The 26,276-nt window shown below is 42.8% G+C and overlaps 1 protein-coding gene and 1 long non-coding RNA gene across 3 annotated transcripts in view; one reads left to right on the forward strand and one right to left on the reverse strand.

Annotated features, from left to right (window-relative positions):
- The window catches only part of AK5 (adenylate kinase 5), a 217,196-nt gene extending 191,464 nt beyond the window's left edge, over positions 1-25,732 (reverse strand). The window contains exons 1-5 of one of the 2 annotated variants that reach the window (XM_034778645.1): positions 25,357-25,732; positions 22,537-22,723; positions 19,258-19,425; positions 16,003-16,172; positions 15,785-15,898 (exon numbers count right to left, since the gene is read on the reverse strand). In XM_034778645.1, coding sequence (XP_034634536.1) covers positions 15,785-15,898; positions 16,003-16,172; positions 19,258-19,425; positions 22,537-22,723; positions 25,357-25,416 — 699 coding nt within the window. In that variant the 5' untranslated portion in view covers positions 25,417-25,732. Of the gene's footprint in view, positions 1-15,784; positions 15,899-16,002; positions 16,173-19,257; positions 19,426-22,536; positions 22,724-24,579; positions 24,603-25,356 lie in introns of those variants that run through there. The other variant, XM_034778646.1, reaches the window with a different exon arrangement.
- Positions 104-9,075, forward strand: LOC117881413. The gene is made up of 3 exons (XR_004646783.1): positions 104-424; positions 3,819-3,887; positions 7,115-9,075. It is a non-coding gene; the product is annotated as an uncharacterized LOC117881413 (long non-coding RNA).
- Positions 25,733-26,276: the final 544 nt, after the last annotated feature.

The following is a 26,276-nucleotide window of genomic DNA, read 5'->3' on the forward strand; positions in this document are numbered from 1 at the left end:
AACCAGAGCCAGAGGGGTCAGACAAGCAGCCCAGGGAGCTGAAGGCAGAGCAGCAGCAGCCGTGCTGAGGCAGTGTGGAGCTGGGGCTGGGGCTGGAGCAGTCCGGAGCTGGGTGCGGTGAGCAGTTGGGGAGAGTGAGGGGGACCCTGGGCAGTGGGCCCAGCACAGGGAGACACCTCAACCAAGAGGCTCTGTAGGCCAGACTTGGAGGGGGATCGTAACCCTGACAGGGCGGGGGCGACGCTGGGTCCTGCCACCTAGAGCCTGAGAGTGTGTGGCCCCCTCCAGAACAAGTGTCCGACCCACAGCATCCCTGCAGCACAGCCAGGGCCTGAGAAGGAGCCTGGGACCTACAAGGAACAGACTGTGAACTGCCCTGACATTCCAGAGACACTGTTTGTGATGTTCCCTGCCACAGAGCGGGGTGATGTGTTTTCCTTTAACCTTTCCCATTTTTCCTTATTCTTTTTTAAAAATTAATTGTTAATTAAACAACTTGTATTTGCTTTAAATTGTATGAAATGATCAGTTGGTCAGGGAGGTGCTCAGTGCAAAGAGAGTACCCCGGAGTGGGGACACCGTAGCCCCTGTCCTGGGTGACCACAGCAGGGTTGGGCGTTGAGCCCCTAGGAATCCTCGGCCCAGCCGGTTTACGAGGACTCTGCCAGACAGGAGAGTGGAATGGGAGTCCTCAAGGGCAGGGAGGCCTCTGGGTAAAGGAAGTGGGATTGAGGACTCAGATCCTTTCGGTAGCCCACTTCACCGGGGTAGTGCAGAAGCCAGGAAAGTTTCCCACAATAGCGGGACCATTCCCCCACTTACATACAGCATAAAATCACACACAGAGTGAGCAACAAGAAACAGATTCCCCAGGAAACCAATAGCTCCCAAGGAAAAATGGGGAGAGGGTAGGACTGTGTAGTGGCATAGAGGGCAAAGCAGGAAGATGCCTTCTGCCTGGCACCACATTTTGTGAGCAGCCCCTGTTTCGCCCCCTCCCCCCACACTCACTAGTCAATCTCAGTGCTTATAAGAAACACTAGATTGACCAATGGCAACTCTCCTAACAAAGGAGATCTGCCCATGGGCTGGCAAATGCTGTGGCCCCACCACACAAACTGGGCTGATTGTGAGGGGCCAGTTCCCTTTAGAGTCAATGGAAAGACACATTCTGGGTCTTAGTTTTCTCTTCCAAGTTTTAAAATTAGGATAAAAAGAGGGTACATCACAGTGAGTGCTGTGAGGAAGAATTGTTTGCACATTGCTTTTTAAAATATAAAGCACTATAAAAGTGCTAAGTATTGTTATTAATGTTTTTTTTACTAACAACAGTAATAGTGTAGTAAGCTTCATGCTGTTAACACCAGAAACCCAGTAGCTGAAGCTGTTTATCCTGAAGCCTTGGCTTTTATGCTTGGAAACACATATCATCCACCCAGAGAAAATGTCAGTCCAAACAGTAGTTTAAAATTCTTAACACGTGAAGCCTATTGTCAAATCAAGCTATTCTCTAAAAGGTTTCTTAAAAGGAAATAGTGATTCAAGATTATATTAGATGTTAACATATGTGGTGGGCCGACCCAATAGATTCTAATTTTTGTGACGGCTGCATTAATACCCCTCATCGGTAGAGTACAAATGTTCAGTCAGAAAGCAGTTGAAAACTGTGCTACAAAATTTATGTTTATTAGCATTTCTCCCCGGTGTTTAGGTGCAAAAAGTGTTGCTCACAAAAAGATAACTTCTTTCTTACATGCAGATATAATTTGTATGAGAAAAGTACAAAACACTCCAAATATTAGTGATGACTGCATTTCTTTTCTTCATGAAGCCCTGTGTTTCCTGTTTACCACTTGACCTCAGCCGCAGCTATATCTTCAAGAGTATGCATCAGCTATGGCTTCAAGGGTGTGCATATGAAGTAGGGATGTGATAAATTACTGTGGACACAGATGTGTGGGAATAATTCACTGGCGATAGATATAGGTGCCTTACATAAAAATTAGTATGGAAAATGTTTTCGCAACAAAGGTTTTTTCAAAAGTGGTTATAATTCAGTTGAAAATCAGCCTGCTGTTAAGATGCATTCAAAAGTACATCGCTTTGAATTTCCTAACTAGGGGACAGATTGTATTCTGAGGATTAGCATGCAGAAGTGATCCTCCACATGCAGATCTCTCCTGCCCTGCACAGAAAGAAAAACCCATCATCTCCATACCAGTGCTTCCCCTAATACTCTTCTTTTGGGACTCAAGGATAGTGTTCTGTAGATCCAGCAATCTGTGCACAGGCAAGGAGCAAGAGGGATGCAGATACAGTCAGGAACCCATTCTTCTTGTCATCTCTTAGCTTTACACTCACTACCCATCTTTAGAAGTCATAGGTGAGTAGACACCAACTGTCTGGCTCCAAGAAATGGGACCCTCAGGCAGTAGGAAGGCAGAGGGCTTCCATATGGTTAGTCCTGTATCCCTTGGGGAACTGAAAAAGTTGTGAGTCACGCCCCATTGCCCAACATAGGGAGATGAGCCCCACTCTCCATTCCTCTGAGGAATACAAAGGACATCCCAGAAGGGAACTATGGCTGAAAAGACTAAATACATTTTCTGTTTCCTGTTTTAATAGATTCATAGATCCTGAGGCCAGAAGGTGACCATTGTGATCATCTAGTCTGACCTCCTATATAGCACAAGCCATAGAACTTCCCCAGAATAATTCATAGGGCATATCTTTTAGAAAAACATCCAGACTTGATCTAAAAATTGTCAGTGAGGAAAAATCCAACATGACTCTTGGTAAATTGTTCCACTGGTTAATTGGTCTCTGTTAAAAATTCACACCTTATTTCTAGTTTAGTTTCAACTTCCAACCATTGGATTGTGTTACATTTTTCTCTGCTAGATTGAAGAGCCCGCTATTAAACATTTGTTCCACATGTAGGTAATATGTAATCAAGTCACCCCTTAATCTTCTCTTTTGTTGAGTTAAATAGGCTGTGCTCCTTGAGTCTATTGCTAAGGCATGCTTTCTAATTCTGTAATCATTCTCATGGCTCTTCTCTGAACTCTCCCCAATTTATCAACATCCTGCACCTCTCTCCCATGAAGCTGGAAAAAAAAAAATGAAGTGTCTTGGCTCCCAAAGCAGCTGGCACAGTAAAAAGAAAAACGTAAAAGATTGAAGAAAATGTAGTTAAAAACTGATGTGAATGTTAAGGTGGGGGAGGGGAGTTAATTTTTTACAAGGAACATGCGAAGAATTAACCACTTGAACTATTTCCAGAGTTGAACAAATGCTGCTACGTTTGCAAAGCCTTATGTTTCCAGTGGATTAATACTTCATGATACGTGCCTAGACTGTGCACCGAGGTAGTAAAGACCCAGACTGATTCAGTGCTCACAAATTATCCTTTCTACATTTGTTGTTAAAATTAAGGGCCATCCATGTAGAAAGAACATACATATTTTATGTACACAGATAACTAATGTAAGAGTAATTAAGCACTGGAACAAATTACCTAGGGAGATTGTGGAATCTCCATCATTGGAGGTTTTTAAATACAGGTTAGACAAACGCCTATCAGGAATTGTCTAGATAATACTTAGTCCTGCTTGAGTGCAGAGGACTGGACTAGATGACCTATCTAGGTTCTTTCAGTCCTACATTTCTATGATTATTAATGTTACACACATATATGAACTGTAGCATATGAAAGAGGCCATACTAATTCATACATGACTCAGTACATGAACTCTTAGGACCAATATGTATAGCTTTCATATATGTCATATTTGTATTCCATGCTTTCTCTTATGCAGGTTCGGAAGAGTACGGGGAAAGGCATCTTACTCACATGAGTCCCGATCCAAAGCCTTTTAAAGTTAATGGTAAGACTCCATTGATCTGAATGGGTGCTGGAACAGGCAGGGAGTAACTAGAATCACAATGCTTGAATTCTCTGAACTAAAGGGTGGGAGGAATTGTTAAAGGACCGAACTGTGAGAATTTGCATATATTTTCCTTTGGTAGATGGTAGGAATGAGAAGCGATTGCCTATGTTCATAGTAATTTTGTTATAAATATTACCCAAATCTAAAACCTACTTGAGATCCAACCCCTTTGCACTGCACCACAGTGCCATGTTCTGGCCATAAATGTCCAGCAGGGAGTTCCCCTGCCATAGGGGACCTCCCACTAACATAAAGCTGGTAAAGGTGGTCCCTGCATCAGCTCCTCCTGTCCCTGGGATAGGTGAAGTGTCTAGGAAAGGTGGGGCATGTTGAGATGGCATGTGGCTGTCGTGGGTTTGAATTCCACTACACCTTTCCTCCATTGATGTAGAATCCATTGGAGGCCCCATGCCAGTGGTATAAATTAGAACAATCAGGGGTTGTTCTAAATCTTACTGGCATAGACTGGCCCTCATGGTCAGAGAGCTGGAATTGGCTCCCCAACCCCCACTGAGTGGAGCTCAGCAGAGGAGAAATTCTGGCTGTGTGTAGGCAGTAGGTATTCTACTATGGATTACTTTCTTGTTGAGTTTTAAACTAAAGCAAAGAACATACAGTTTCAACTCTAAACACAACAAGGGGGTGCAGAATGGTGCCAGTCCTCTTATCTTTTATAATAAAAATTTCTGGTGAGCAAATCCAATTCTCTTTTAGTCTGAGTCACCTCCTACTTAAACCAGTGTAAATTGGAAGTAAATCTATTGAAGGCAATGGTATTACTGGAATAAAGCCAGTGTAAATGACAGGGAGGCTTTGTAATCTCTGGAGGTATTTTTCATGTCTCCTCTTATTACTCAGATTGCAATAGTTGCCAGCTAGAAAATTAGATGATTAAACTCTCTTTTTTCCTCATTAGACCAAAAAAAAAGAAAAAAAGAAAATATCACTGATTTGCTTCATTTCTTAATTCCTGGTACATTCTACTGGATACTCATGAGAAGACGTAATTGATCTTTCATGCACACTCATCATTAGATTAATAGTGCATTTAACTCTAATTACACTAATAAAGGTTACTATAAAGTTACTTTATGTCCATTGTGCTGTTACTCCCCATGATAATTACTGATCTGCTGTGTATAATCCCATCTCTGCCAGGTCATTAGACTATTTGCATAATTTTTCTTTTTTGTTTTTGGAAAACAAAAATGTGTTTCCAATTATGCCAAATGATGCATGCTGCTGGAAGGGGGTTTGCTACTAATTTACTTCAGTCTTTCATAACGTGAGTGCTACGTGGGTAACACAATTGTTTCCCCAACATTCATATAGGTATTTATTCTGATTAGGCCTAGACTGGGAGTTGGGGCAATTGCCTAGTGGGTTAAATCTTCACACCAGCTGGAGGGTCTCTTCTCTCTCAGATGCATGCGATTTAAGCATGAAATTCATGCCTGTGCAGAGGGAACTTAAATGGGATTTAAATGGTATATAAACCGTGTGCTGACCCTCTAAATATCATCCTGAATACACTGACTGGGAACTCTGTTACTTATGACTTTGATGCAGTCATCAGGGCCTCAGTAACAAGTGCCAACAGCATTACCTGCTAGTTGGCCTTTCTCCCTGCAGATCAGCATCCCAAACATATAGTCAACAGCTCTGCTTTTTGCTCCTCCCTCAGCGTAACTCTCACTCCTGGGCAGCAGGTACCTCAAGGAGGGTAACTAGGACACACAGGCAGTGTGTTAAAACCCTCTGCCTCAGCACATAGGAGTTAGGAAGCAAGTGTTACTGATCATACAGACCAATTTACTCTACGCTTATGCCTTTAGTCAAGTATTAGTCCATTAGGAAATGGTATTTTGGGGCTTGAGCAGCCAGGGACAAAGGATAAAACGGTGGGGCCAAGAGGAGATAAACAGTTGAATTTGTGGGGGTAGTGAGCTATTTGAGATGGAGTTTTAGGAATGGGGAAGAACAGGAGAGGAGCAGGCAAGAGGAGGAAGATACATAGATTTTTGAGAAGGAAAGGTAGATTTACTTTCTGGGCAATGGATTTATTTTAGGGGTGACAGATGAGATAGGAAAAGATGGATTTGTTTCGCAGGAGTAGAGAATCTGGCTCATAACACTTTGTGGGAGGGGTTGCGGGTAGTGGTGGGTGTGTAGCTGTTGGAATGAACCGGAATGCACCAAACAGCAGGAGGAGGCACTTTCATCTTAGATAAATAACAGCACAGTTGAATTCAAGAGAACTTCAGTTGTTCTGAAGAACAAAATTTTCACCATCCTTCCCCTTTTACTAAGTACCTTTCTTTTCTCTATAGGCATTAAGATTGAAATTCACCCATCAGTGGATGGTCATAAAATATCTGTGATATAGTGGACTTGTAATTGTTCTGCTCTGCAAATCCCAGCACAGAGAACAGGACTAGTGGCCACAAACACTAATGTGGGGCTGTATAAGGCTTGCAGCTACTATCCGTGCCCAAGGATTTGAGTAACAGACCTAGAGGATCTGTAGTGCTGCCCTGAGTCTGCTGTTGTATAGGAGGAGAATTCAGTTCTCCCCAAGTTCCTACAGTGTTCTCTGCACAAAACCTGTTTTACTCCAGCATTGAGGAGAGAGCATGGACTCCTCCCTGGGGGAAATGTATTTGGGAATTAACAGGTTAACCTACTTCATACAAAATGGTTCTCTATAAATTAAGAAAAACAAAAAGGCTTCCAATCTTCCGGTTTGCAAAGCACATGTAGAAATGAATTTACATGTTCTCAGAGGCATCTTTAAAAGAACATTGTATATATTTGATTGAAATTTAATTTCCTCAAATTCATCCATATTATATAGCTCACACAACACAATTAAAAATACTTATTCTTTACAAATTAAGCTCTTTATTTTAACATAGAATTAAACTCTACACTCTTCATTAACATATCCATGAATTGCAATATCTACCATACATTTCATTTCATTATTGATATATCTACCTGTTAATAAATTCTAGTCAGATTTGGATGTATTTACTCCTGCTGAGATAAAAAAAAACAACAACTGCTGAACTCAGAAGGGAAGAGTGATATATGAGTGAATGAAAATGGAATAAAAGTAATTGAAATTAACTGAAAAATATAATGCTAAGCTGTGGTTTTCCTAGGAAGAAAAGACCTACTGTCACCTCAGAGACTGGATGAGAAGGTCAAGCTGCAGTTTCTTCTTCATAGGCAATTTGAGTTCAACTCACCAATCAGAGCCATCACATTATGGTGTCACTGGAGCTGAAGATACTTTACATGCATGAGCATGCTGCTCCTGTAGGTGACTTGCTGGATTTCAAGCTGACAGGTTAATACTAAGTAAATCGCTTTCATCTCAACATTTTCCAAAATGTGCTTGGAATTTAAATAACTTTCCAATATTTGCCAATCTAAAGGAAAGTGGAATGCCTGCTTTTAGGGTACTTATTTATTGAGGCTCAAAGAAGGGACAAACCAGAATTAAATCAGCAGTACTGACAGCCTCAAGCATTCAAAAATAATGAACAGGTCTCCAAAAAAATCATGAACAAATTTGGGGTTCTTTTTATTTGCTTTTTGGTTCATGTTTTCAAGCTTTTGTCCATGACCAGGAGGGATAGAAACTTATTTTCATTTAAAATGGTAGCTGAGATTCTCATGTAATCACATGATTCAAGGAGCTGGAATTTTAAGAATAAGCACTATTATCACAAAAGTTGGCAACACTCTTGAAATAGGAAATGGGGGAATCAAAACTGCGCAAGAACCCAAGGCCTTCCTGTGAGAAAAGCTATCTGGGTTAGGATGTGAGACGTTCAGTCACTGGGAGAAGGAATTAAAGCAGAGAAATAAAGGCCTTACTTTGGACATAGACAAGTGGCTCTAAGGAAAACTGTGACTCCCAGTGTTCAGAGTCTGATTTTGACATCATGCTAGTTTATGTCAGTCATAAAATCATTTTGTTGACTGGAATTACACCAAGTGGTCATGGCTGCTATTGGAGGCTGAGCACTTTTGCTGCTCAGATACCATGGTGACACGAGCCTCGGTATTACCCAAATTAGAAAATCTAGAAGCCAGTTTATTATTCTAACTAATCCAGTATCTACAGAGGGAGCTGAGACATTTCTGCTTAGTCACATGGAGGGTTTTGTAGACCAAGAAAATTGCGCCTCAATTCTAATTTGAAGTGTCATCTGTTCCTTTGGGCTTTAAGATGTAAATATGGATGCCATGCAAGGAGGACTAGCATGACTAGAGATGATTGTTTGGAGGGTTGTCTTTCTTCCCCTTGATTTGTAGATCTGAAGTGATACAGAAATAATAGCCACCTCTGGGTACTCTGAAGATGCACATTTACTACAGGCATTCTGACTAGCTGAGATGCACTCTGTTTTGATATGATTCTACATAGTACTACTTTGGGAACATTCTAGCTGCACGGCACCATCAAGCTGATGGTGGAAACATAACTGGGAGATATTATAATCTCTAAACTATTCCTATATTCAGGAATATTAGCATTAATTGGTTTGTTTTGGCTCAAATATATTTTGTCCTAGTGAAAAGGGAGTATGTGAAGTTCAGTGAATCAAGCTTTTGGATTAGCTGAAGTGGCAAGAAGAAATGTGTTGAAGTTAGTAGAAGTAAATACATCAGAAGTTTAACTAGAATTCGCTGTCAATATAAAAAATGTATGCAAGAGCAGACGTAATTAATGCTCATACTGTAGCATTTTGTAATTTCTTGATTAAGTAAAGAAAAGATGTAAATCCAAAGAGTGCTAACTCTTCATAATTGAGACATGTGAGCTGGAAAACCAAATAAGTGTAATTTTTAATTAAATACACACAATTTTAAGATCAGATATTGTGTTAAAGACGCTTCTGCTGATACAGGCACTTATTTAACTAATTTCTACATGTGCTTACAAACAAAAATGGTAGAATGCTGTCTTTGTATTTTTTTAGTATGGTGAGCCATTTCTGACAATTAATTAGCCATTAGCTTGTCCTTGTAATTACTGGGCATACGTCCTTCATTAATCACTTTCATAATGGAGTAGAGTGTAAGCCAGTGGTTCCCAAACTTGGTTCGTGGCTTGTTCAGGGTAAGCCTCTGGCAGGTCGTGAGACGCTTTGTTTACCTGAGTGTCCGCAGGTACGGCTGCTTGCAGCTCCTAGTGGCTGCGGTTCGCCGTTCCAGGCCAATGGGAGCTGCGGGAAGCGATGGCCTGGCCCATGCCGCTTCCTGTAGCTCCCATTGGCCAGGAACAGCAAAACGCGGCCACTGGGAGCTGCGAGCAGCCACACCTGTGGACGCTCAGGTAAACAAAGCATCTCGTGGCTCGCCAGGGGCTTACCCTGAACAAGCCACGAACCAAGTTTGGGAACCACTGGTGTAAGCATATAAAATTTGAGGATGACACCAACGAAAGGGGTTCCATGCATTTTGGAGGACAGCATTAAAATTCAAAATGACCTTGAGAAATTGGAGAATTGGTCTGAAATCAATAAGATGAAATTCAGTGAAGATGAGTGCAGAGTACTACACTCAGGAAGGAAAAATCAAATGCACAAATACAAATTGTGAAATAACTGGCTAGGGAGCAGTACAGCTAGACTGTGATCAATTGTTCTCCAGGTCCATTGAAGGTAGGACAAGAAGTAATTGACTTATTCTGCAGCAAGGGAGATGTAGGCAGGGTGAAAGTGGTCTGGTATGGGTCGGTACGGCATACCAGTAAGAAGTGGCCACCAGTACCGGCCCGTATGCAGCCAATGTTAAAGCGCTGCCGTGGCTTTAACTTCACTGCCCCTTTTGCCTCCTACCTACCCACCTGTCGGCGGCCCTGCCGGTAGGGATCCTACCAGCAGGGCTGCTGGTGGGGGGTGGTGTGTGTGTAAAAGGGGCAGCTGCCCCGGGGCTCAGCAATTTAAAGGGGCCTGGGGCTCCCAGCGACTGCTGCTGCTACCGCGGCAGTGGCCAGAGCCCTGGACCCTTTTAAATCACCACTGGAGCCCCAGGCAGTGCAGGCCAGGCAGCGCGGATGGGCTGGCTGGGGGAGGCTGACCCCCCAGCCCTGCCCCCTTCCGCCAAGGCTTCACCCCCTTCCGGGGGCCCGGAGCTGGGCCCCCAGACCGGTAAGTCTTCTGTGTTACTTTCACCCCTGGATTTAGGTTAGATATTAAGATAAACTATCTAACTATAAGGATAGTTAAGCATTGGAATAAACTTCCAAAGGAGGTTGTGGAATCCCCATCATTGGAGGTTTTTAAGAACAGGTTGGAAAAAACACCTGTCAGCGATGGCTTAGGTATACTTGATCCTGCCTCAATGTAGGTGGCTAGACTACATGACCGCTCTTCCAGCCCTACATTTCTATGATTCTGTAGTGACATTTATACCCTAGTACTGCATAGAGGTTAAGTAAATCTCCTTCATTCAGGGAACTCTGTAGAGGTGGTGTGTGTATGGCAGATTTTCCTCTCTGTGGTCACTAGCCTGTAGCCTACCAGCCTATGCCTTACACACACCCTACATGGAGGTTTTGGAGCACTGAATCTTGATAAGAATGGAATCTCTCCTGGCCCACCTCCAGCCTGCCACCAACAACATTCTCCACGGTAGCCTATTCAGAGGCAGTGCAGGGCCTGCCTTTCTGGTGTATCTTAGGTACAGAGGCCCCTTATGTGGACACTATCCAGACATCTTCCTCAGCCTCACTTCCCCACATCTCACAGTCAGAGCAAATATAGGGTTCAGTGACACAGAGCACCTATGCAGGCCCTCTCCATTTGCCTCTGATGCCAAAAAAAAAAAAGACCCAAAATTGCAAAAATGTTTAATTGAATTAAACAAGGCTGTTTGTTTTTGAAACCTGCCCTGCTTATTGCTCTCTGTATCCCACCCTCTCCACGTCAACTTAATCTCTCTTCCTGCTTTACCCATTCTCCCGTTTCCTTTATTACTCATCTCCAATTCCACATAATTTAACCATTTACCCTTTTGCAAAGTCTCCTTGTTCATTCTCTCCCATTTAATTTGATGTCATTATGTATGTTCTTGCAATGTGATTTAACTATGTGTAAACAGTGTCAAAAGAAGGGGACTCCAGTGAAAATGCTGCTTTGCAAGTGAAAATTCCTTTGGTAATTATACACTTTCACAGGCCAGTACACATCCATCCCCAACATGCTACAGATTATAATAAATGACAAGGGATGAATTTATTACAACACTCTGTCCCCACTGCCCATTGTTGTCCCCCCCAATCCATATTTTATCTATTTCAAGGGATCCTAGAGAGTAGTCTATACATCCACTGTACTGTGGCATGTTCTGCATATCCCAATACAAACTCACAATATTTATTATTAATTTCACAGCACCCAAAAGTGTGCAAAGTGCCTTATAGAAAAAATAAGACACAACCACTGTTCTAAAGAGTTTAGTCTAGTAATTTTAAATTCAGTGTGATGAATGCTGTTACCAAACTGTAAGGTGAGGATGGGATGAGGAAGAGAAATGGTTATTAAAAAGATCACCTGTTGTGAGCATGTGTACATCTTTATAGTTCAATTAAATTTAACCTTTTAAAATGTGATTGTAATAACCTAGATTGTGTACCCCTTACTCACACTGGTGGGCACTTATTCCCATACATAGTCTGATTGACTTCAGAGGGACTGAAGTCAGTCATGTGACTAAGTATTCACCAACTTAAATAAGGGGTATATATTCCAGGCTAATATGGATTTGATGATTATTTTCATTACTGGGGATTTCACCATTTCTCTTACATGTTCTACTTCCTAGTAGATCTTCTAATTAAGATGTATCTTCTTATTTAATCAAAACGCCCTTTGCTGCAGCTTCAACTCATTATTTCTCATCTTTTCACTTTTGGCTAATGAGAACAATTTTCCCCTTTCCTTATTATAAATTATGAATAGCTTCTACACACAGCCAGTAAGAAAGTTTAAACATTTATAAATTGTAGAAAACACAAGTCATATTTTTTAATTGCCGTCTCATACAAATTATTGTGAAGTGTTCAGTAGTTTGTACTTCACAATTCCACTGCACTTTCTACCTAAGGATCTCTAAACACTTTATAAACATTATCAAGTTTAGCCTGAAGGCTATGCTATCCCTTCAGTTATTAGCCTCATGCTACAGAAAGGGGTCTGAGTCACAGAGAGAGTAAGTGGCTTACTGAAGCTTATCACACAGAAAGTCTATGGTAGAGTTGGGACTAGAATCCAGATCTGGTAGCTACCGGCTGCCAATCCAGTACCTTAAGCACAAGACCATCCCTCTTATCGTTGGAGAATTGTTGGTTGCTCTACAGAGATCTTTTAAGAGATAACCAGCATTCTTTACTTCTATACAATACAAAACCAGGAGAAACGTGACCCTATCCCCATTGATCATACCGCACAGCAGATTAAAATAGTTCTAGTATATTTTAATGCATATGTCAGCCCTAGGTGTATAGTAATTTCCATGGCCCTTGTGTGGGGAGAGGGAAGGGATAGGGAAGACAGTATTCTCTCCCCATGACACTACCCCAAAAAGCTCCACCAGCTCCACAACTCCAACTTGTGGAGCTGGTGATGATTCCTTCCTCCCTTCCTCACTGGTCTGATTTACCCCAGAACAGATCAGACTGGAACATGGCTGCATACATAGGATTACGCACAGAGACACAAATAGCACTGCATTGTCAGAATAGGACTCTGAGGAATATAATTTAGCAAATGCCATTTGATCAGCTTGAAAATGAAGGATGTGACTGGTAGTATATTCCAGCCTAAAATGACCAAATATATCCCCTCTTTCCTCTGAAAAACATAAGAATAAATCAACAGCAGCCCTGAAGCAATGGGACGTATTAAAAAGGAGCCCAAGTTAGCATTTGTCATCATCCCCGTCTGTTTGCCTAGTCTCCTAGGATCAATGAGAGCTAACAATGTTACCAGAAGGGTATCTTTAACACATATTAGCGGAACTTTGATAGGACAATTGAATTTTTAAAAAAGCTAATAAGAGATATTTGAGTGCAGCAACAGAAGAGTTCACAAATAAGCCTTTACCTCTTCCTGCTCCCTTTCTGTGCAGAGGGATTTACCTTTCAGTGGCTACCCCCATCACCTCCTCAGGCTTGACAGAAGCATAGCGGTATTAGTCACAACATCTTTAAGAGTGAAATGCACCCCTGCGTAGGGGCTTATGTGGGATTTAAGAGGTTTATAGGCCAAGTGCTGGTCCTATGTATATGGAATAATTTCACCATAGGATAGTTGTTGGGGGTATGGAGAACCCGTGCAGTGTAGTTCCTGCCTATCCCTCCACTTCCATCTCTTTTCATTCTTCCCTTGCCAACAACAGAATCAAACAACAAAGCCATAGCACCAAGAAGCTTCCTCCATTTCACCACTAAATCACTGCTTTTAGTTGTATGCCATTCGTCATCATTCATCTGTAAGCTCTTAGACCAGGGGTGGCCAACCTGAGCCTGAGAAGGAGCCAGAATTTACCAATGTACGTTGCCAAAGAGCCGTAGTAATACATCAGCAGCCCCCCATCAGCTCCGCCCCACTCCCAGCGACTCCCGCCCACTGGCAGCCTCGCCGATCAACACCTCCCCCTCCCTCCTCGCACCTCTCAATCAGCTGTTTCGTGGTGTGCAGGAGGCTCGGAGGGGGAGGAGTGAGGGCATAGCAGGCTCGGGAGGGGGCAGGAAGGGGTGGAGTGGGGGCAGGGCCTGTGGCAGAGCCAGGGGTTGAGCAGTGAGCACCCCCCGGCACATTGGATAGTTGGCACCTGTAACTCCAGCCCTAGAGTCAGTGCCTATACAAGGAGCCGCATATTAAAGTTGGCAACCCCTTTCTTAGACAGTGAACTCTTCAGGGAAGGGACTTTGTTCTCATTGGACCCAATAGAATAAAGAACCTAGGTGGTCTGTTAAATAGTGATAGATTACTCATGCTTAAAGTTAAACACTTGTTTAAATGCTTTGCTGAATCTGGGGCCGTGTCTGTAAAATGCCTTATTACTGTTTAATTTTCTCTAATTCTATGCTATTTTTTAAACGTTTAATTGGTTGGTGACAGTGTTTGAGTTTTCCTCTTTGTTCTGCTTATTAGATTTTAATATAGGATTTATCTTTTGTTGTTGACAATCATCAGTGTGTTATAAATTTTTTAAATGTTAAATGTCTACTCCTGCTATCTCTGCACATTCAAGTTTCCCCTTAATGTTTGTGGGAGATTTAGTGCACAAAGACTGCAGGATCAGACCATATGTTCTTAAAGAAATAAATACATACATAGACTTCGGCAAAAGGCTCATAGTGAGATGAATAAATGTGCTGGGCTTGATTCTCAATTACAGTAAGGCTCTGGCAGTGTAATGGGGCCATATCCCTTTAAGGCCAAGTTACAATGCTTGAGCAAAAATGTAAAAGGGTCTTAGAGTAAATAAGAATAAGGCCCAATTTTTAATGATGTATGTACTTACACTGTATGATCACTATTCTTATATCTCTATAAGTATTTATGTAATGCATAAACCTTATATATACCTGCCTGGCATAACTCTCTTCAAATTACACCACCCTGCTTACACTCACTGCAATTTTATTATAAAAAGATATTTTAAACGTCTACTGAAAACGAAAAGTGAATCAAGGAATGATGATTCGGACTAAATTTCTTTTCTTTTTTCAGTTTCGAAAATAATTAACATTAACCACAAACTTCTCCTTTCTTAATTTATAAGCAAATGTAGCTGGCAGTCATCAACCGTTTTCCATAATAACTATTTTGTCAGTTTCTTTTAATTTTCACAATTTGGTTTTCTGAACTTCACCCAGAATTATACCTTATAAAAGAGCAATAATGAAGAGCCTCATTAGGCTGCTTTCTTTTTGTTACTTCTATTGAGGCAATTCCATTTAGAATTCAAAGTACAGAAATGATAATTAGTGCTGTTAGTGATTGTGGAGCACTCTGAAATGGTTTGCTTGAAAAGCATGCTAGAAATGCAATATTGAATTGTAACCTTTGCATATGGCCATAAGGAAATATTATATGTTACAGTGTTTAACCAGAAGATTAAATAACATTTTTTCCTCACAACACTGCACCCAAGTGGAAATTACATTTACATATTTTAGATTTACTTATATACATGCCTTCATACACGTCTATGTCATCCTGATAGACTCTGTATTTTACTATGTAATCATTTTATCTGACTAAATTGATTTCAGCAGAACTAGGCAAGCCAACAGACAACTATTTCTAAAATGAGATGACCACTACTGGATTAAGTGAGCTCACAAAAATGCAGGCAATTTTAATCTTAGCATTTGTTTCAATCTTTTCAGCACCTCAGAATAACCTTGAGACCATTCCTCTATGATTGTGAAGGAATTCATTGATTTCAATGTGTTTCTCTTAATGAACATTTAAATTGTACAATTAAATATTAAAGGATAACTTTTTTCCCTTCCTAAATGATTAATGTATGAAAATTGTTCGATTTTTTTCCTTAACTTGGGAGGATTTTCAATACATCAGCAGAAGGTTAGGCTTATTTGGTTCCACTATCACATTCTGTCTTTTTACAGAATTTTCTGTCTTCATACTCTAAAGTATATGCCAAGAAAGTGACCTTTTGTCAACTGTAATTATGTTGAAAAGATTTGAAGAGCAATGCTGAGAATCTGCTCATTAATTTCAAGAAGCTTAACAATGATATGAGACACATAAGTTTTCTTAAGAATAAAGACAGTCTCTTACTTGGTCCTCAAAGGAGAGTGCCTGTGCAACGTCTCTTGGAAATCCATCAATAACTATACCTTCTTCATCAGGAATCTGCATTAATCTCTGCTTTATCTCAGTTATGGTTGTTTCCTTTCATGGAGAGAAATAGTTTTAAAAGTTTTTTGGTGATGCACATTAACGCAGCATGTAAAAATCTTTTACCAAAGAGAAGGTATTTCTTAGGTGAGTTGTACCTGAGGGGCCAGTTCTCCCGTAGTAATTATTTTAGCAATTAGACTCCATTTTCTATTGCTGCTTGTATTGTGGATCTTCTTCCTTAACAATTCACCAACTGATATGTATTCAAATCCATAACGTTCTGCTATTTTCAAACTTTGGGTTCCCTTCCCACTTCCTGGGCCACCTATTGTAAAAATAAGCAAAAAATTGTGCTTTCATTTGGAATGTCAAATTCACTATGACATCTCCCAGTGTACTATCAAATCAAATCCTGCAGATGTTTCATAGTTAGCACTCTCATCAAAGTCAGTGGAAGTGGATCTATTGCGGGACCGAACCTAAAGTTAACAATCTAAAATAAAATATCTGCATGAGTCAAAAAAACAGATGAGCTTGTTCTTTCTGGGCCCGATTCTCCATTCACTTACCTCCCTTTACTAACCTCTTTAGTGGAGCTTTTCCTGGTTTATACTAGTGTAAGGAAGAAGAGTCTCAAGCCCTCTTCTGCATTTCAGTTAAGGAAAGCTATTACTAATAGAATCCAAATGGAGGGATGGATATTCTGATGACCTTATTCACATTAAAAATGTACTTTAGTCTACAAGTGGTCGCACTTAAGTCAATGGAACTACTCATGGAATAGGAGTATCAATGTCTATTCCTATGTCTGCAGAAAATTCTGGAGTTTGTAAAATTAACATACTTTAAAATGTTAAATGAGTGGAGAAGGTATAAGAGAATTGGTATATGTAATGATTTCTGTCATATACACTTCAGGGACCCCAAGAATTTAAGAACCATTCAGAATTAGTTTTATCCTTCTGTGTACTTTTAAAAATAAAGTAATACAGTGGAAGCAAATACAGTAACTCCCTATTCAATGTCCTCTCACTTAATGTTGTTTCGATCTTACGTCCCTGCTCAATTACAGAACATGCTCCATTTAAAGTTGTGCAATGTTTCACTAGAACGTCGTTTGGCTGCCTGCTTTGTCCACAGCTGGCAGCCCCACATCAGCTCCCCTACGCCCCCCCCCCAGCGCCTCCCGCCCACCAGCAGACCTCATGGATTAGCACCTTCCTCCTCCTCCCCCTGCGTCCTGCCCGCCGCAATCAGCTGGCTTGTGGTGTTCACAAAGGAAGGGGGAGGAGTGAGGACTCGGCGCGCAGGCTCCCTCTCCCTCCCCTGCCTCCCGAATGCTGCAAACCAGCTGATTGCTGTGGGCAGGAGGCGGGGGAGGGAAGGGGAGGAGTGAGGACACGGCGTGCGGAGTAAAGGGGGAGGGTTTCACTCTTATCTTCAGGGAAAACTTTCCTTTGCCATGAAACACATAATAAAAAGGAAGTGCACACAGTCCTGTATTTCTATGCTTTCATCTTAGTTTTGTGCCCAAAAATATAATTAAGCCACAAATTATTGGGTATCAAAGGTTCACAACCTTCTCATATCTAAGTTTTTATCAGTCAGAAAATTACCTTTATACCAAACTGATTTATGAAACAATGAGGAAAAGTTCAGAGAATAAAGTTAGGAGGACAAGTGCAAAATTATTTCCCAGGTCAAATAATTATCCATTTTCCTCTTTTGCAGATTTGATGTTTCTTGGTATGACTTAAGTTGACAAGTGTGTTTACAAAGAGGGAGGAAGTTGAATTTGGTTGCTATTTTTTGGATAATGTAAAGAATTTGAAAGTAGCTGTTATACGCCACGTGCAACAGAGGATTCTTTTCCTGCTAAGCTTCAGAGCCATTCAATGGGGGCAAGTCAGCCCAATGGCTGAAGTAGCTTTTGTGGGCTGCTTACATAGTTCTCTTTAGATGGGAAACAGAAAGATCTTCACAGCACCCATCCCCTGCTCCTTACATGCCGTCAGGCAGGAAGCACGCGCTGAGTAGAACTCCACCCTGTTCTAGGAGTGCACGCTTACTGTGCATTTCACCTACATCTAGTCTTCACCCACTTTACTTGTGCAATGGAACCACATTGATTCCACTGCATGAGAGCCTTCCATGGCCACAGAGTAGAGAGGCCTGGATTTGCTCCCTTATGAAAAGGACGGCCATCTATTTGTTAAAATAAGAAAAATAAAAGGCATTTGTGTTACTTCTCCATCTGCCGAAGGTCATAGAGTTCAAAGAATATGAAGGCTCTGGAATTTCCCCATGTTTTGATTTCTGCATTAGAAAGTAGGAGCAACAGGCTGAGGAAAACACCATTGTCTAGCAGCCCTATGAGGGGTATGCACTAGTAGCTATGAAAATGTGATGCTTTTTTGTTTTATGTGTATTGCCCTTTACATTTCTAAGAACTCTCCCTGTGTGCAGAGTTCAGCAGACATTTTGTTCTCAGCGCTTCTGCTGTACATCGTAGAGGAGACACACACATTATCCTCTCTCATGGAGATTGCATTTTGTTCCCTTTAATATAAGTCCTTTTAGATTCAGAATCTGATTCTTGACTGCTTTGCACCTTGTGTAGTCATTTACACATATGCGAAGTAAGTGCAAAATGGGCACAAAACACTACCACCAGTGTAAGTGAGAGGAGAAGTCTGATTTGGCAGCAATTTACACTCATTTTGCACAGGTATAAATGATTAGATATGGTGCAAAGCATTGGAGAATCAGGCCCTGATATGGCATTTGAAAATCAGGCCCTCTTGGCATTTGGAAATATAACACCCAGACAACAAAAAAACTAATCCAGACAAGTGAAATGCAAATGCTTCATGTCCACTGGACAAACTATTGACCTGGATTTAAATTATAGGTATACTAAGTGATTAGCATATCTTACCTGAGGTTGAAAATTATTAGTTTGCTTGCAAATGCCACTAAGCAACAAGCAATGATGAATTTTATGAAAAGTGTGTAATTAAGTAGTTCATTCTTACTGATGACACAACTGGCTGAGTGTAGCTAGAGATGAATTTATCAAAGTAGTGGGCTGAAGAGGCACGCTTTCACTCAAGCAGGATATGCTGGTTATTTAATGCATTGAGGAGTTTTAAGCGCAGGTCACATGAGACCAGGGATCTAGTTTATCTAATTTTACATGTGTTTCCTTTTCTGTGGACAACTATACTTTCTTATCTGGCAACCAAACCTGAGACGTAGTTTGCACTTGCACCATATTCTTTCCCTAACCTAAGTGGAAAGTTTAAGTTTAAACACTGTAGGCATCTGATTTATTTACATTATAAATATCAATGACAAGAGAATAATAATACGGGTTTGTCAAACAACTGACCCTCACTTTGCCTTCATACCTAAGACAAGGATGATTTTTGGTCGAGGTCTTGTAGGATCAAATACATCATACTCCTCAATTAGCTCAGCAGTTTCAGAAAGATCTGTGTCACTTTCTATGGAGAATTGGTGGATTGGAGGGAGTCGGTCATATCGTCGATAAGGAAAGTTAGGATTGTCAGGCATCACTGCAAAACAATAAAATAAATGGGAAATAGTGGAAATAAATAGCAAAGTCAACACTACTTGCATTTTTTTATTAAATGAGGTTGACAGAAAGAAGACTAGTGTTGCTATATTAAGAAATATAGTGGTAACAAAATTTCTTCAATATCTCAAATGCTATTTTACTTACTAGAAGTATTGGGTATTGAGTCTCTCCACTCAACTGGTTTATTCAATTTTAAAAAACTAGTTTTTAGTTTATAAGATATCTTTAGTGTCTTTTGAAATGTACAAGCTTGCATTTATGGTAAAGTACTTTTATTCTTCAATGAAAATCTGCCCTCGCAGACAGCAGGAAGGTACAAGCGTCTGAGCAGATGATCCTCCTCATCTCCTGTAGGTCCCCTGAGATCTATGATTTTGTGAGTGGAAACTCTTTTTATGTTGCATACAGATACTGGATAGGAGGAATAACTATGGCAACTTGAAAAGGAACTAATTACTGATCATTAATGTTACTAATATATGAATGGCATGTATTGATATGACAGATTTAGATGTACTGAATCTCTACGTTATAGTTAGTAAATTAATGTACAGCTCTAATAACTGCTTAGAACATACAGGGACAAAATTTCAGTTGGTGTAAAGCAGTGTAGATCCACTGAAGGCAATGAGTGTGTGGCTCAAGAGGACCAGTTAAAGACCTGGCCCAAATACTGTAAAGATCTGAGGTTGAACTATGTCTATATGTAGATGTGTTACTCTCCCACAGTGCAGCGTATCCACACAACAAACATTCATCGTTTAGCTGCAGGATTATGGTGGCCAATTATGGCATGGTCAAGAGTGCTAGCAGCCAAGGAAAGAACATGTGTGTGCATCAGCAGAGCTGCATTTCCTATGTGTCAAGCACCAGGATGCACCTTTTCAAATGTGTTGGCAAGGGTTGCATCTCCGAGCACTTCCCCATACACCAGTTGAGGCATAATGCCTCCAGGAACTATGGCTTTGACAACACACTTCTTCCCCTTCTGCATCAAACTACTTCATCATAGGAGGCATAATTTTGATCAGTTTTCCCCCTACATAACAACCATTATGTGGAGAAAGCTAATGTACTCAATGATTTTTTTGCCTCTGTCTTCCCGCACAAGGTCAGCTCCCAGATTGCTGCACTGGGCAGTACAGCATGGGGAGAAGGTGACCAACCCTCTGTGGAGAAAGAAGTGGTTCGGGACTATTTAGAAAAACTGGACGTGCACAAGTCCATGGGGCCGGATGCGCTGCATCCGAGGGTGCTAAAGGAGTTGGCGGGTGAGATTGCAGAGCCATTAGCCATTATTTTTGAAAACTCATGGCGATCGGGGGAGGTCCCAGATGACTGGAAAAAGGCTAATGTAGTGCCCATCTTTAAAAAAGGGAAGAAGGAGGATCCGGGGAACTACAGGCCAGTCAGCCTCACCTCAGTCCCTGGAAAAATCATGGAGCAGGTCCTCAAGGAATCAATTATGAAACATTTAGAGGAGAGGAAAGTGATCAGGAACAGTCAGCATGGATTCACGAAGGGGAAGTCGTGCCTGACTAACCTAATTGCCTTCTATGATGAGATAACTGGCTCCGTGGATGAGGGGAAAGCAGTGGATGTGTTATTCCTTGACTTTAGCAAAGCTTTTGATACGGTCTCCCACAGTATTCTTGCCGCCAAGTTAAAGAAGTATGGGCTGGATGAATGGACTATAAGGTGGATAGAAAGCTGGCTAGATCGTCGGGCTCAATGGGTAGTGATCAATGGCTCCATGTCTAGTTGGCAGCTGGTTTCAAGCGGAGTGCCCCAAAGGTCGGTCCTGGGGCCGGTTTTGTTTAATATCTTTATTAATGATCTGGAGGATGGTGTGGACTGCACTCTCAGCAAGTTTGCAGATGACACTAAACTAGGAGACGTGGTAGATACACTAGAGGGTAGGGATCGGATACAGAGGGACCTAGACAAATTAGAAGATTGGGCCGAAAAATCCTGATGAGGTTCAACAAGGACAAGTGCAGAGTCCTGCACTTAGGACGGAAGAATCCCATGCACTGCTACAGACTAGGGACCGAATGGCTAGGTAGCAGTTCTGCAGAAAAGGACCTAGGGGTCACAGTGGACGAGAAGCTGGATATGAGTCAACAGTGTGCTCTTGTTGCCAAGAAGGCTAACGGCATTTTGGGCTGTATAAGTAGGGGCATTGCCAGCAGATCGAGAGACGTGATCGTTCCCCTTTATTCGACATTGGTGAGGCCTCATCTGGAATACTGTGTCCAGTTTTGGGCCCCACACTACAAGAAGGATGTGGAAAAATTGGAAAGAGTGCAGCGGAGGGCAACAAAAATGATTAGGGGTCTGGAGCACATGACTTATGAGGAGAGGCTGAGGGAACTGGGATTGTTTAGTCTCCAGAAGAGAAGAATGAGGGGGGATTTGATAGCAGCCTTCAACTATCTGAAGGGGGGTTCCAAAGAGGATGGAGCTCGGCTGTTCTCAGTGGTGGCAGATGACAGAACAAGGAGCAATGGTCTCAATTTTCAGTGGGGGAGGTCCAGGTTGGATATCAGGAAAAACTATTTCACTAGGAGTGTGGTGAAACACTGGAATGCGTTACCTAGGGAGGTGGTGGAGTCTCCTTCCTTGGAGGTTTTTAAGGCCCGGCTTGACAAAGCCCTGGCTGGGATGATTTAGCTGGGAATTGGTCCTGCTTTGAGCAGGGGGTTGGACTAGATGGCCTCTTGAGGTCCCTTCCAACTCTGATATTCTATGATTCTATGATTCTATGATTATGAGAAAACAAAACAACCCACCCACTATTACAAACCAAAAAATAACAAACAACTACTCTTGAAAGTAGTTTTTAAAATAATTAAATAAATTACCATTTCAGGTTTAACTGGTCATTAATTGCTTGCACATGTGTTTAAAATATTTTGGCGTATATATGTCGGTAGCTCTACAACTTTCCCCCCAAAGAAGTATAACATCTAATTTGTCATAGCAGTACGAGATAACTTGTGTAAATATACATTTTTAAAATAGTGGATCTGAAACTGCCTAATATTACACTGATACACAAAATATTCAGCTCTAGGATTTACATTACCATTCCTGAAAAAGGATCTTCTTGATTGTCCTCCATTGAGTGGGGGTAATGTCCTCTTTTCTTGACTAACAAACGTGTCCCATTTCACTTTTTCTGACCCTCCCAGTTCCTTCACTTTTTGTAAACATCCTTCCAAATATTCTATTGGGTCATCAGGTTTGTAACACACCAATCCATTCAACAGACTCTGAAACATAACATCCAAAAATAAGTTATAGTTCCAAGGTTATGAAAATAAACACTGGCTTGTATTTTGAATTTAATTTTGTTGCACCCATTTCTGCATTCCCTGCACCCCCAAAACCTCCAGTTCAAGTCAATGTTTGGGATATACAAGGAATGTAGGATTTGTGCCTACTGAGGGCACTAATATGACTTAGAACATAAGGCTCCTTGGTATGTCTTTATTTATCTGTTTACAAATGGAATGAAAGCAGAAAATAGTAACAAGTTTTCTTTAATCTTTCTTAGAACTACATCTTTGACTGGCAAATATATATAATGTTTCTTGTATTAGCTAGATAAGCCCCAAAGCTTATGTTTTCTAGTTTACTTGTTCAATAAAAATGTATAATTTTCTGAAAAACCAATATGATGACAAGCGTTTTGCTCATATTAATGTTTGAGAGATAACATTATAATAAAAACTAGATAGATCTTAAAAGCCCTGACAGGTGCTCAAACATCATGTTGATGGATGTGGTATAAGAAGCTGAACTGACCACCAGCTATAGTCATTTAGAAAATGTCCATTGTGTAGTATTAATTGTAGTATGCACTAATTGGTGCAGGATAAATGTGTATGTAGGGTAGGGTGAGACGTTATAACCACCTCTGGAGCAGACAGGATTGTTGTTTATTAGTAAAAGGATAGGTTTTGTTAGTGACAGATGGACCATTAGTTCCAATATGGCAATTCCTACTCTTAGCTTTTAACATATGCTTTAGGATGTAGTCCTTTCCATTGCATTGTTCAGCTTTCCCTGATTAATGTGCATAAAATTGGGTGCTATAGTTGAAATTAGTATAATACATGAAATACCTTACATTAATGTTTCAATATTTCTCCAAGTGTTATTTTAATAGCTACAGTTTTTATAGTTTTCAATGTTGCTTTTATATGCATTTGCATTTATAATATCGTAAATAATTTGTATGCATGACTTACACCTTTTGTAGAATCAAATAACTGAGCATTGCAACTATGTCCCTATTTCTGTGGAAGAATGCATACCTTTGTGGTACCAGAGCCTTTTATTTGCTAACACAAGTCTTGCATCTCTCTAGGTGCACAATTGCTTGTATCCATAATTAAACCATTTATTTTGTAAACTTATGAATAAAACATAAACATAGCCTTTGCCCTATATATATATGTATGTCTTTTCAATCATTCATAGGGAAAGTCTTGTTTCAAATAGCCTAAAAATAATATTTTCATACAGCTCAGACAGGAGATGGTTTACTCAGTGGAAAAATCCACATTGTACTAGAAAAAGCAAATTACTCTTCATTGATAGATACACCAGGTAGCTTACACTAAACTTCAACAATTTTATGTTTAAAAAACTCTCATTACATAGTCTGGGTTATCGATCAGTCAATGAACTGAGCTCTTGAAAAATGGATGATCATTTATCCCTAGACAATCATTTCATTTTTCTATAGAAACTCATTGGGCATATGGGTTTTATCTAAGTGGTTTTTTTTTAACCTGATTTTTAAAAAGGGTTTGGTCACACACGACGTTTTCTACTGTTGGCTGAAGGACAAAATGATCACGGAAGAGATAATAATAGCATGCACATTACGCCTTCCATCCAAGGCTGACAAAGCGCCCTGGAGTTACGTGGAATATGTGACTGACACACTCCTGTTCTCTAGCTCCCGATGGCTCCGCGTTCCCAGCCCACCCAGGGACGGCTGCTGGCCAGGCTGGGACCCGAGCCCTGAGCGGAAGGGCTGGGGGATGTTTCTGTGCTGCATGAGGCAAACCCAGCCCGGTCCGAGGAGCCAGAAAGCCCGTGTTTGCAGCGGGGTCACCTGCCGGGCGGCCCCGGGGCCGGCGCTGACACTCCCCACCCGGCCCTTCTCCAGCTGAGGAACAGGGTCGGGCGGCGCGAAGTTGGCTGCAGAAGCGCAGCCCAGATGCCTTCCCGGGCCCTCGGGCTATCCGAGCGGACTCCGTCCCTGCCAGTCTCTCCTGGCTCTGGGATGCGGAGCGGGCTCCAACCTTCTCCTCCCGGCTCCCGCCCAGCCTAGGACCCCGCCGGCCCTGCCCCCGCTCCGGGCACCCCTTGGCTCCCTCTCTCCTCATCCCCCCCCCCCCCCCGGGGCCCCTTAGCCCCCCCTCCCCTTCCCATCCCGCCCCCTCTCCCCCCCCCCCGTGCCCCCCTCCCCCCCGCCCCTCCTGCCCCCATTCCGGGTCCCTCTTGCCCCCCTCTCTCCTGCTCATTTCCCCCCCTTCTGGGCACCCCTTGGCCCCCTCCCTCCTGCCCCCCCGTCTCCTGCCCATTCCCCTCCACTCCGCAAACCCCTCTCTCCTCTGCCCCCCTCCACTCCAGGTCCCCCTCTCTCCTGCCCCCCGCCCCGGGCCCCCCCTCTCCGGCCCCCGCACTTGGCTGGCTCAGCCCCCCTTCCCGCGCTGGGGTCCGGCCTAAGGCACAGGGAGGGAGCTGGCGGGGCCGGGGTCAGACGGGTTCTCGGCGCCCCGGGATGGATCCGGCGGAGTCAGGCGGGTTCTCCTCGGGGAAGCGGCCCCCGGAATCTGTCCCCTGCCCGGGCTTGCTCCGCGGGGCGGTCACTGGGCTCCGCCCTTACCTCGAAGAGCTGCGGGATCTCCCTCCGGGCCAGGTACTCCTTGGCATCGCAGGTGTTCATGCCGCCGGCTGCCGGGGAGCGGGGCGACGGCTCCACGGCTGCTGCTCCTCCCCCGGCCCCGGGGCGCCTCCTCTCTCCCGTGTCCACGGCAGGAGCCGAGGGCTGCAGCGCGGCGCCGGCTCAGGCCACTGGCTGAGCGCTCCGCAGGGCAGAGATGAGCGAGAGGAGGCAGAGCCAGCCCCTTCCCCAGCTCTCCTGAGCACCGCTGCGGCCGCCCGGCTGTGTGCCGCGCTCCACAGCTCAGGCTGGCGGGGTGAGTGGGTGGCTGAGCAGCGCACACCCCCTCCTGCGGGCTGCATAGCGCGCACGGCACGGCCCCTTTCAGGGCTTCCGGGCACCGCTAGGCAGCCAAATGCGGCCACTTTACCGCTGGGTTAACCTGAACGTGCCAGAGGAGATCCCCCCCTAGCCCCAATCCCCCTCCCCGCTGCACCGATCTGCCAGGGCACGTAGTCTGCAGGCGGGGAGGAGGGGCACAGGGTCCGCTGGATCGAAAGCGATTCCAGCAGACCACAGTCGTCAGGAAAGTTTCATAGGCTGCAATGCAGCCAGTGCAGATTGCAAGCCAAGTCCAGGACACACTGCACGGGCACCAGCTGAGCTTCCGACCCCTGGCCGTAGTACTCAGTGCAGTTAATGACACACGTGTGTAGCTGGGACACTGCTGTTACTGGGGGCCTCCGGTGGCAACCCGGAATGGGAAATCATCGCTTAGTTATGGCCGTCATCAGAAAATATATCTGAGCCATCTGCGTGTGAGTGGACGGATGAGGATGGAGGAAGGGATGTGAGTGTGCCTGTGTGTGTCTGTGGCTAAGCCGGCGTATGAATACGTGCCTGTGGTACTGAAGAGATAGGGA

This window comes from Trachemys scripta, chromosome 8, assembly GCF_013100865.1.
Source record: "Trachemys scripta elegans isolate TJP31775 chromosome 8, CAS_Tse_1.0, whole genome shotgun sequence".
Classification (NCBI taxonomy): domain Eukaryota; kingdom Metazoa; phylum Chordata; order Testudines; family Emydidae; genus Trachemys; species Trachemys scripta.